At 49.8% G+C, this 12,464-nt stretch overlaps 1 protein-coding gene across 2 annotated transcripts in view; it reads right to left on the bottom strand.

The window, feature by feature from the left end:
- Positions 1 to 2,220: 2,220 nt before the first annotated feature.
- The window catches only part of DNAJA3 (DnaJ heat shock protein family (Hsp40) member A3), a 31,814-nt gene continuing 21,570 nt past the window's right edge, over positions 2,221 to 12,464 (bottom strand). The window contains exons 10-12 of one of the 2 annotated variants that reach the window (XM_012743770.2): positions 12,276 to 12,373; positions 4,017 to 4,133; positions 2,221 to 3,406 (exon numbers count right to left, since the gene is read on the bottom strand). In XM_012743770.2, coding sequence (XP_012599224.2) covers positions 4,030 to 4,133; positions 12,276 to 12,373 — 202 coding nt within the window. In that variant the 3' untranslated portion in view covers positions 2,221 to 3,406; positions 4,017 to 4,029. The remainder of the gene's footprint in view (positions 3,407 to 4,016; positions 4,134 to 12,275; positions 12,374 to 12,464) is intronic. The other variant, XM_012743771.2, reaches the window with a different exon arrangement.

The raw sequence follows: 12,464 nt of genomic DNA, 5'->3' as shown, positions 1-12,464 counted from the left end.
TGACGTCCCCGCACACACCCTTCACCTCCGAGAGCTCAGTGCTCAGGAGGCCACCTGCTATCTGTTCTTTCAGCTGCGGACAGACTCTGGAGGGGACGGGGAAGACACAGGCCCACCTCCATCTCCCTCCTCACCCTCTTGTCCTGGGGTGGGACTGGGGGTGGCGCCAGGGAGCAGCCCAGGATGTGGGCAACCTTCAGAACAGGCTGGAAGAAAGAACAAGCAAAGGAGTGTGATGGAGCTGGGGACCACAGGGCACAGTCACTAGAGTCTGTTGAGCAAAGGCGATGCTGCCCGAGGCAAAGGCCGGGACGTGAAACCATGGCAGAAACAGTCCGCCTTGCTCATTGTGGAGAAAAGGGACAGGGCCCAGAGAGAATGTGTCATTCCCCAAGGATACATGGCAGCTCTATGAATTTTAACACATGTAGGCGCTTGTACAAGCACTGTCACAGCTGTCTGACTAGCCCACCCTGGGCCTCAGGACCCTCAGCCACAAAAATTCAGTCCATCCACTGATTGATTAAAGCATCTCTTTGACAACTTCCCAGCATGGTGGATCCAATCCAGGGGTCCCCAGCCTATGGTGAGTTGTATAATTATTTCATTTTATGTTACAATGTAATAGAAATAAAGTGCACAATAAATGTAATGCGCTTGAATCATCCCAAAACCATACACCCCCACCTGCCTGTCTGTGGAAAAATTGTCTTCCATGAAAACAGTCCTTGGTGCCAAAAAGGTTGGAGACCACTGCTATATACAATATTCACAAAAAAGTGATGCTCCCTGCCTTGAGCTTACTTAGTGGGAGAGCCAGATACAAATGCACAAAAGATAGACAGCTTCCAAGTAGGACGAGCAGGCTGAAGTCCCCATGGTGGGAAGGAGCCTCCCAGGCAGGGTAGGAGGGATAGACTCCAAGTGTGGGCTTCTGAGATAGGTCAGGAAGAGGATAGGAGAGGTCATCTGTGTCCATCCCTAGGTGATGCTCGAGTCCCCCAGGCCTGAGGGTGGGAAACACCCAGCCTGTTGTCACTCCTTGTGGTTCCTGGCCCTGTGCCCCAGGGTCAGTACCACCCAGCCTTATTTTGTATTTCTAGATACATCATCTTGGCCAGGTGTGGTAGCTCACACCTGTAATTCTAGCACTTTAGGAGGCCAAGGTGGGAGGATGGCGTGAGCCTGGGAGTTTGAGGCTGCAGTGAGCTGTGATCAGGCCCTATATTCCCAGCCTGGGTGACAGTGTGAGATCCTGTCTCAAAAAAAAAAAAAAAAAATCATCTTGCAGCCCAGCTCCAACTCAGCGGCTGGTAACAAATGTGTACCTTCTGACTCCCTGAGGGGTTCAGCACAGCAATAATAGTGTCTCTCTAGCAAGGAAACCCGCCTTTATCTTCCAAAGTCTTTCTCCAGACCTCTGCTTTCAGAAGGCAGGACATGAACGGGACTCTGGCTGACCTCTCCAGGACTAAATCTGGACAAGAGACACAGTCCACCTTCCCAGCGCTGTGTCCCCAGGACCTAGAACAGTGCCTGGCCCATACTGAGTGTCCACAGCAGGCGGGTAACAAATGTTTTGTTGATCAAAATACTGGGAAGTATCTGAGATGGGCAGAGTCACTGCTGAGCCTCTTTCCATCAGCTCTTTCCCCAGTCTCTGCCCACCCTGACCCAGAGAACACCCTCACAGCTCACCTCGCTCAGCCCGGAATGCAGGGTGGGTTGAGCTGGAGCTGCCAGGGCCCCCTCCAGCTGTGCCAGGCATTGGAGCTCTGCTGAGAGCCCAGACTAGTTAAACCATAATAAGTAAAAATTTGATGTATAAAGATGAAAGACTCTGAAACGGGAGGGGGGAAACAATCTAGTAGGGAGACAGCAATGGCAGACCTGGTGAGGCTGCCGTGCTCCTTTCTCACAGGCTCCCAAAGAAAAGGTCACACCCGAACCCTAGAAATGTGAATGTTGTCTCATAGCCACTCTGGGCACTGGGCAGTGGGAGTCGGCACCATCAGTGACCCAGACCTGTCAGTGTGTGTGTGGGTGGACGTGACTACGTGGATGAGGCCAGCTGACCCTCCAGTAAACCCCGGCTAAGTCACCTGCAGAAAGTTGTCTGAATTCTTTCAAGGAAGAAATGACCACAATTTAGATTTTAAATATCTTTTTGCAGTAGATTATCTTATTTACATTAATACAGAATCATTTTACATTCTTAAATCAGACACTAATAGATGCTTTATTTTAGTGAATTATAAAGGAAAACAGAAAGGAAACTCTCGAGAAGTGTTCTTCATTGACCTGTCTTACGATAGCTCAAGGATCCTGAAACACAGGGAAACCGCAACGTGCTACCAGAGGGGCTGGGGCAATGGGTGTCTCGCTCTGGCTGAACGGGGGGAACCTTCCACCGCTTAGACTGTGCGTTCCTTTTCTGAACAAACACTTACACAGGAAAAGACAATGATTAGCACTGAATAACCTAAACACCCTTTGGAAAATAGGCGTCAGCAGTGTATGTGAGAACCAAGCCCCGGCTGGCCACGGTGGCAGGGCTCCGAGTACCCGCCTGAGGCAGCAGGGGTCTGCCCGGCACAGTGGCCGCGGCGGCTGTGGCTCAGCAGAAGAGTAGGAACCCCACCACGCCTGGCTTAGAACAACAGAACTCAACAGTAGGGGACAGGCACCATCCTGGATGGGGCAGGAGGGAGGACGACCGTCCTGACGAGGATCAGCCACCACCCCTGAGGTCAGGAGTGGAACCTCCAGGGACCCTCAGGGCCTTCGTATGTGCCCCCCAGGCCCCAAGCACCCACTGTGCAGCTGCCTGGTACCTTTGGGAATTAAAAACAAACTCCAAGCAGAGCGACTGACGCCTCGGCAGAACCTGTCAGGGGAGGATGGCGCTGGTGGGGCCTGGGGGCCCCAGGTTCCCGGTGAAGACCATCTGTCAGCAAGGACCCATCCTGGAACCTCTGCAGGTTTGCTGAGAGGAAAGTAATCACTTCATGAGTCGGTGCAGCTTAAGGCTTCATTTTTAAGCTGTAAGCATGGCCTTTAATTCTTTGACTAAGATCTCCATCACATTCGATTCCAAATTAGACTTTTAGCACTGTAAGAGTCCAGCTGTCTTACTCTGCCAGAGCCAGAGGATGCTGAGTCACCTACCCGTGGACAGGAAACCTCTAGCAGCCCTCAGAGTGCTGCAGCTTACTGACCAGGGGCTGTCCATGTGAGCTTTCCGGGGAGAGATGTGTTGTCACGTGATTCTGCTGTTGCAAGACAGTCCAGAAGGCTCTGCAGGCAGGAGCTCAGGGCTGCTGTTCTGGATCCTCCTGTCTCCCAGGCGCCCTGGCCACGAGGAGGGACCGCTGCTTCCTGGCCTAGTTTCCAGTGGATCGTTTTCCTGAGACAAGGAGACAAATGGTCACACTTTACTTGACATCCCAACAGAACCCATCCCAGCCGGAGGGCTTCTATCAATCCCTGGGAAGTAGCTGTGCCCAGAGAATGAAGAGCCCTAGCCTCCGGGGACGAGCGGAATTGAAAGTGAGTCCCAAGACCCCATCGTGGGCAATCACGACTCCCGGCAGCGCCCCCAGACTCCCCCGCCCTGCGCTGCCCAGGCAAGACAGGCAGCTACAAAGCAGGCAGGAGTTGAGGAGATCTGAGTTCTAGGCCTGGCTCTGCTACCATTCACTCCTGTGACTGTGGGCAAGCCGGTCCCACCACTGCAGGACGCAGAGCTCCTCGGAGCAGGTGTGAGGAGGGCTGTGAAGCAGCCCCCAGACAACCTCTCCAGGAAGAGGGCACAGCAGAAAGCCGGCCACTGCAGCCCGGTCAGCCCTGTCTGCTGGCCGGCTGCCACAGTGTTCTCCCCCTAGAGGTCTAGCTCCGAGTAGAGCCAGGTTTGCCATGCTTTACACTGGCACCTCTTCTGGCTCCTCGGGACGGGGGGCGCAATACTGGTAACAGTGAGAGAAAACAGGGATCGGTCCAGAGAGGGGCTTTCCTACCTCGGCTGGGAGATCAGGAGGTAAACATTTTCTTAAGTTTGGAAAGGAATCCCTCCTTGTCCTCCCCAGCCTCACGCCTAGCCTTGCTTCCTGCGGAGCTATCCGTGGTGCCGCCACCTGGGCACAAACAGCAAAAAGAACTGGGGTCAAGGGCACACACCTCCATGTGTCACACCCTAGGTCCCCGCCTACCCCCTTGGGCCGTCCAAGGGCCTGGCACTGGAGGAGCAACCCAGCGCCACCCCAGGAAGAAGGGCCACTCCCATGTTGGCCAGAGGAGAGCAGGCCACCCAGAGCCCAAGGGTGTCCTGGCTGCTCTTTGAGTCCTGGGCCCAAAAGCAGGGAAACAAGAAAGAGAGACAGACGGTGACCAGCTGTCTCTGTCTGAACAAGAGTAACAAAACACAGCCAAGAGCCTGATGCTTCCCAGGCCAGGCCACAGTTTACACACATTAGCTACACAATCCTCAGGGTAACCTTACAAGCAAACTTCACAGATAAAACAAAAAAAACAAGGCAGGCACAGAGGTTAGGTGGTTAATCCAAGGTCACAGAGCCAACAAGTAGGTGGAGGCTGAGTCCAGGCTCCTCACCACCAGGCTAAAGGGTGTAGGGAGATAAATCATGTCCACCAAGAGAAGATCCTATTTCTTTTTTGTTTGTTTAAGACCAACTGACCAGGCCGGGCGTGGTGGCTCACGCCTGTAATCCTAGCACTCTGGGAGGCCGAGGCGGGCGGATTGCTCGAGGCCAGGAGTTCGAAACCAGCCTGAGCAAGAGCGAGACCCCGTCTCTACTATAAATAGAAAGAAATTAATTGGCCAACTAATATATACAAAAAATTAGCCGGGCATGGTGGCGAATGCCTGTAGTCCCAGCTACTTGGGAGGCTGAGGCAGGAGGATCCCTTGAGCCCAGGAGTTTGAGGTTGCTGTGAGCTAGGCTGACGCCATGGCACTCACTCTAGCCTGGGCAACAAAGCGAGACTCTGTCTCAAAAAAAAAAAAAAGACCAACTGACCAGACTGTGTGCTGTGTGTGTGCACATGTCTCCAGGACACCCGAAAAGGACTCACTGCACGCAGAATCCTCTCTCATGTACACTGCTTGTCTGTCTCAGCATCAGCAGGAGTCTACGTTCCCGAGCAAGCTCTTCCATCTGGAGCACCTAGCCCCACACGCTCCAGGTCAAGGGAAGCTGTTCTGTTGTTTCTTGAAGGCCAAGGCTGAGACTACCTAGGGGAACTTTGCTGCACAAATGTGTATTTTAAAGTTTTGCCAACCACTAGGCAAGAAGGGTCAACCTTTGTTATAATTTAGAATACAGATCTAAACTGAACACTTTAAATGTAGGCCACGTTTTTAATGTGCTCAGAGACATACACCACATACAGAGTAAAGAATGGTGGTCCCTTCAGTCCAATTAGCTGTGTAAAAAAAAAAAAAGAAAAAAAAAAGAATGGTGGTCCCCAAGTCTCAGTCCAAGTAAAACTGCCTTCCTTAGTGACAGGCCCAAAGCTTGGGGTAACAGGTCCCTAAGAAAGGATGGGCATGGGGCATAGCACAATGAGAGCCTACTTGGTGTGTTCCCAGGACCTGGGACCATGGCCTGTTCCTCAGGCCTGACATGCTCTCAGAGCTCACATGTGTTCTCAGAGAAAGAACAGCGCCCTGAGCAAGGACGTGCTGAACAAGACCTGGGCAATCGCCACAGTGGCTAGGGCTGCAGCCGAGCTCCAGGACTCCACAGAGGAGGAGCCAGGCCCTACACAACTCTGCTCAGGAGCACCCTACCGCCACAGGGCCATGAAGTCAGTTGTGCCCTATCTTTGCATCCCCTTCTCTTACATAAAGGCTTAAACAACAAAAAGGACTCCCCTAATGCAACAGAAACCAGAAACTCCCATCACTCCTGGGACTCCTAAGACAAGGAGAGCAAGAGTTTTGAATTATGTCCTTGGTAAGCAGATGGCGAATCTCAGTGTGCGCGCGGGTGAGTCACACTACGAGAGCTACCTCTGCCGGAACTTCTGACAGGTACCAGGTACTGTGCCAGAGCCTTACCCATGTGATCTCATTTAGTTATATAAAAACCCAGGCCAGGCGCAGTGGCTCACCCCTGTAATCTTAGCACTCTGGGAGCCGAGGTGGGAGCACACTTGAGGCCAGGAGTCCAAGACCAGGCTGAGCAATAGTGAGAGCCTGTTTCTACAAAAGATAAGGAAAAAGACTTAGCCAGGTGTGGTGATGCACGCCTGTAGTCCTAGCTCCTTGGGAGGCTGAGGCAGGAGGATCACTTGAGCCCAAGAGTTTGAGGTTGCAGTGAGCTATAATGATGCCACTGCACTCTAGCCCAGCAACAGAGACCCTGTCTCCAAAAAAAGAAAAAACAAAAAATCAAAACCCTGTAAGTAGTGCTCCTGTTATCTCTAATTTACACATGAGGAAACTGAGGCTCAGAGAGGTAAAGTAATTTGACTAAGGCTCAACAGCTAATAACAGCAGAGCTGGCCTGAATCACCTAACATCAGAACCCAAGCTCTTAACTACGTGTCAAGGGACACAAACACTCTCAGCAACTTCTGTCACCTTCCTCCTCCACCCCTGCTGTCCTTGTCACCCAGAGGGCAAGAAGTGGCTTGTGCCCCATGCCATGGATATACCTTAGCCATCGTGGCCAAAGTCTGGGGGATCTAGAATAAGCACCTGGTTAGCTGGTGAGAGTTCCAATAGCACAAAAACAAAAAACAAATGAAACACAGACATACACTCAGAAATTCTCACCTCCTGCCACCAGGAACAGCCTCAGCCCTATTTTAGGTTTGGGTAAAAAGGGTATGGGCTCCTTTAGGAATAGGGTTTACTGGCAGGGACATCAGAGGATATAAAGCACTGATTCTGAAATTCTTTCTTTTCTTTTCTTTTTTATTGCTTTTTGAGTCAGAGTCTCACTCTGTCACCCAGGCTACTGTGCCGTGGCATCTTCAGAGCTCACACCAACTTCAAACTCCTGGGCTTTAGGGATCCTCCTGTCTCAGCCTCCTCCCAAATAGGTGGGACTACAGGTGCGCGAATAACGCCCAGCTCAATTTTCTATTTTTAGTTGAGTTGGGGGTCTCACTCTTGCTCAGGCTGGTCTCGAACTCCTGAGCTCAAGTAGTCCTCCCGCCTTGGCCTCCCAGAATGCTAGGATTGCGGCGTGAGCCACTGCGCCCAGCCCTGAGTCTGAAATTCTAAACCAAATGTTAGCAATCAGCTGTCAGCCACTGTACATTGATAATGAAGTCCACAATGTATCACTTTCCTCTCTCCCAAACTCCTGATTTCCAAGGACCAGCCTGGGGCAGGAGGAAGGACGTGTCCTTTCAGGATATCCTCAGCACTTAGGTGACTTCTGGTCCATTAGAGGATACAAATGTGAACACTTTATTTCCAAAGCTGCTTTAAACAGAGCACTTTAAATAAAGTACACACTGTTTGCACTTTAGAATAAACAAGAACTGCCCTGAGGAAGTCCCCTCCAGCTGACAGGGCACCGAACAGTGTTTCTGGTCTGCATCTTTGGACAGTGACCACAACAGAAAGGGAAGGGAGCTGCTCGGCAGAGCTGAACCAGAAGGTCCCAGACCCCACACACGCACACACACCAGTTGTGGTCTTCCTGACAAGGGATCACATGCCCATCTTTCCCTCAGAGCACTTCCCAGCCCGTGCTTAGGAAAATAAATGAAAACAAGCGCAAACAACATTTACTGTGAGCCAAGCTTGTGCCACACACGGGGCAAGGCGGCAGGACAGGAGGAAACATTCCAGTTCACTACAGGCAGGAATCCCCCATCACAGCTGTTCAATGGCTGCTTATGGGGTGATACCAGGGGAAGAAAAACTAGATGACATTCATTCCATGAACCTGTATCACCCGTTGAGGCCAAAGTGTTTTCTCCACAGTTATACAACTCCTAGTGTTACTTTAAAGGTCTAATATGGGCCGGGCGCGGTGGCTCACACTTGTAATCCTAGCACTCTGGGAGGCTGAGGCGGGCAGATTGCTCCAAGTCAGGAGTTCGAAACCAGCCTGAGCAAGAACAAGACCCCGTCTCTACTATAAATAGAAAGAAATTAATTGGCCAACTAATATATATAGAAAAAATTAGCCGGGCATGGTGGCGCATGCCTGTAGTCCCAGCTACTCGGGAGGCTGAGGCAGGAGGATTGCTTGAGACCAGGAGTTTGAGGTTGCTGTGAGCTAGGCTGACGCCATGTCACTCTAGCCTGGGGAACAAAGCAAGACTGTGTCTCAAAAAAAAAAAAAAAGAAAGAAAGAAAAAAGGTCTAACAAGTACCTGTAGGTGAAGTTTCTCCAATCCTTGTCCTGCCTTCCTCCATTATACCATATGCTTGTTGAGAGTAGAGACCTGGTCTCTCTCTGCATAATTTTGCAGAACACAGCAAAGGCTAAATGAATGTTTGTTTGCAGGAAGAGAGGCCACCGGGAGTCCAGGATCTGACTTCGGAGGAATGCACTGCCCCACAGGTCTATACTCACAGCCTGACTCACCCACAGGCTGAGCTGGGAGGCTCCAACTGCCTCCCACTCCACCTCAGTGTCTTCTCCCTTGTCTTCCTCTTGCCTCCACCCTAGATAACGGCGATATCCAGCCAACACTTTCAGCCACATTGGAGAAGAGAAACGGCCTGGTGCAATCCCCAGATCACAATGTACTGAACTCTGGAACATGTTTCTACACTCACAGCTAAATGTACTTATGTATGTGTCATCATAAGAATCAATGAGGCTAGGCTCGGTGGCTCACGCCTGTAATCCTAGCACTCTGGGAGGCCGAGGCGGGTGGATTGCTCGAGGTCAGGAGTTAGAAACCAGCCTGAGCAAGAGTGAGACCCCATCTCTACTAAAATCAGAAAGAAATTAATTAGCCAACTAACATATATAGGAAAAATTAGCCGGGCATGGTGCTGCATGCCTGTAGTCCCAGCTACTCAGGAGGCTGAGGCAGAAGGATTGCTTGAGCCCAGGAGTTTGAGGTTGCTGTGAGCTAGGCTGATGCCATGGCACTCACTGTAGCCTGGGCAACAAAGCGAGACTCTGTCTCAAAAAAAAAAAAAAAAAATCAATGACGATCCAGAAGAAAAGCAACGAGCCACACTGAAAGAGTCACGTAGTGACCTAACCACAAACTGTCCCCAATTCCCTGTGTCTTGCTGACAGGAGATGTACCCACTTATCCCCGAGAGCACTAAGTGTGCCTGAGCACACCGTGGTCTTTCTGGTTCACAGACTGGGAGAGACACCAGGGTCGGCTATTAAGGTTTTCAGTAGCTACGTTAAGGAACAAAAATAAACAAGAGATACTAAAGCCATCAAAAACTTCAGCCTGTTTGTTTAGGCTTTAGGCCTAAGTAACTATATATTCCAAATGTCTTCTGTGTACCCTTTTCCCGTAATGAAAACAAGTCTTCAAAGACATCTAGGAATCAATTTGTATCCGTAGATAACTCACCAGTCTCTAATGACTCTATCTCGTGTGTGCCTAGAAGGCTATTAAACAGTGCCACGAGCTGCCTTTATCCTGTGAACCACTGGGAAGTGAATACAAACTGCTTCTAGTATAAGTGTAGTTTTGTTGAATGCTTGAAATGAGACAGTCTGGGCCATGTACGGTGGCTCACGCCTGTAATCCCAGCACTTCGGGAGACCAAGGTAGGAGGATCACTTGAGCCCCAGGATTTTGAGGCTGCAGTGAGCTGTGATGATGCCACTGCACTCTAGACTGGGTAAAAGAGTAAGACCCTGCCTCTAAAAAAAAACAAACAGATTTACAGCCAACTGTCAATTGTGTTTGCAGCCAGCACCGCCTCCAGCTCCCTGAGCTCCAGCCCAAGGAAAAGGGGATAAGGAAGGAGGTCTTTACACCAGGGTCAGTCGTACAAAGCAAACTCCTGCAAACCGACAGGTGCTAAAGCACCCAGGAAGGAACCGGCTACAAAAGCCGCTCGCAAGAGTGCGCCCTCTACTGGCGGAGCGAGGAGACCTCACCGCTGCAGGCCTCGTACTGTGGCACCCCCTGAAAGGAGATGTTATCAGAAGTCCACTGAACTTCTGATTCACAAACCTCCTTTCCCACATCTGGTGCGAGAAATTGCTCAGGACTTCAAAGCAGATCTGTGCTTCTATAGCACAGCTCTTGCTGCTTCACAGGAGGCAAGTGAGGCCTATATGTATCTGGGTGGCCTTTTTGAAGACACCAACCTGTGTGCTATCCATGCCAAACGTGGAACAGTTATGCCAAAAGACATCCAGCTAGCACCCCGCATACGTGGAGAACTGTACCATAAATAGAAAGAAATTAGCCAAAATAACTAAAAATAGAAAAAATTAGCCGGGCACGGTGGCACATGCCTGTAGTCCCAGCTACCTGGGAGGCTGAGGCAATAGGATTGCTTGAGCCCAAGAGTTTGAGGTTGCAGTGAGCTAGGCTGATTCGACGGCATTCTAGCCCAGGCAAGAGAGTGAGACTCTGTCTCAAAAAAAAAAAAAAAAAAAAAAAATTCTATTCTTCCTGTCATTGGTAGTTTTGAATGTTAGGTGTTTTGTTTTTTTTTTCACATGGGGTCATAAGGTACCTAAATATATGATTGTGAGTAGAAACATAGGGGACAGAAATCAAGTATTGGCAGTTTTTCCATTTCCATTTGTGTGTGAATTTTTAACAAATGCAGATATATGAAGCATTAATGCAAGCCAAAATGTTTTGATGAACAAGTTTCAGCAGTTCAACTTAATAACAATTATAAATAAACCTGTTAAATTTTTCTGGACAATGCCAGTATTGGATTTTTTAAAAACAAAATTCTCACTGACAGCAAAAAAAAAAAAAAAGAGAGAGAGAGAGATTCAGGGTCTACTTATGTAAATAAAATCCACTGTTTGAGAAGTTGTCAGGAAATGGGAATTATATGTAATATTTTCATATGTAGATTGAAAAGATAACTTTCTGCACAATATAATGAAAGGCTTAGCCACACCTAAGGCAGCAGAATGACAGAGTATTCTGTGAAGCCAATTCTAAGATTCTTAAATGCCATTTACAAAATTTTATCTGGGAGCCAAATTTCCCAGTGGAATAGAACTCTGAAAATGACAATTGAAGTAAGTAGAAAGAAATATAATTTGGGATACCTATTTCACGTTATACACTTTTCAGAAATGCATCCAATGCAAATATTAAGGTTAAGCTATCCTCAGCAAAATTATGTCATTAAGAATGTTAATAGGAAGAGGTGACAACTGGTCTGGCACACAGGAGGCTCCCAATAAATCCTGGCTGAATGAGAGAACTGGCTATCAGGACAAGGGACCATGTAAACAATAAAGGTTCTAAGGCTGGTCTCAAACACCTGGCCTCAAGCAATCCTCCCACCTCAGCCTCTCACAGTGCTAGGATTACAGGTATGAGCCACCGTGCCCAGCTTAAGTTTTTACTGCTGTGGCTGCTGTTGTTATAAGGCTGTGGTCCCCAGGCTTCAAGGAATTGTACTGGTCCACAGCTGCTGGAGAACGGGCTGCAGACCTCTGCCATCACCTCCAGAGGCCCCCCAGTTTTTCCATGGAAAAATTGTCTCCCATGAAATTTAGGAAGGGGGCACCACACAGCAGGGGGTGAGTAGCCGGCAAGCCAATGAAGCTTCATCTGTATTTACAGCCGCTCCCCATTGCCGGCATCACGACCTGAGCTCTGCCTCCCCAATCCTCCCACCCTCAACTCATGGAAAAATTGTCTTCCATGAAACTGATCTCTGGTGCCAAAAGGGTAGGGACCACTGTTATAAGACACTCTGAAATCCTGGAGAAGCGTCTGGGGTGAGGAATGTATACATCTTTCCAATTCATCTTTTCCTTAAGCTTCTGCAAGGAGCTATCATGGAGGGATACGCTGAGGTCACAAAGCAAGTGGCAGAACCAAGGATAGAATTCAGAGTGCCAGCTGAGACACACAGCTACCTAGTAGGGAGCGCCCTTGAACCCTTACCTCAGCACATGAACACATACAGAACAAAAGAGAAGCTTTTACTGAGGGCTGCAGCTCCACTCCAGCTGTCCCTGCCCACAGCAGCCCTCTTTCAACTGCGCTTTTCAGAGGCTTCAGGAAGACCCTGAGTGGAAACCCCCAACATGCTGCCCAGAATCATCTACCCTCCAAGGGACTCGGAGGACTCTACATGCCACTGTGTGACCCCTTACCAGAGCTGGTGAGGGTGACGCCATTCACCGTCCCCTCCACGTCCGTCTCATCCTCAGCGTAGCTCAGCATCAGGCTCTGCTGCCGGCTTGTCAGCCTCCTGTGGGCGGAGCACAGTTGGTGGCTGAGTGCTTCCTCTGGGCAGTTCTCTAAAGGACACACATGCAGCCAGTGCCCTCACAGCATGTGGC

Source organism: Microcebus murinus, chromosome 19, assembly GCF_040939455.1.
Source record: "Microcebus murinus isolate Inina chromosome 19, M.murinus_Inina_mat1.0, whole genome shotgun sequence".
Taxonomy (NCBI): Eukaryota; Metazoa; Chordata; class Mammalia; order Primates; family Cheirogaleidae; genus Microcebus; species Microcebus murinus.
The sequence above is the reverse complement of the archived record's forward strand: the minus strand, read 5'-3'. Positions and strand labels throughout refer to the sequence as shown.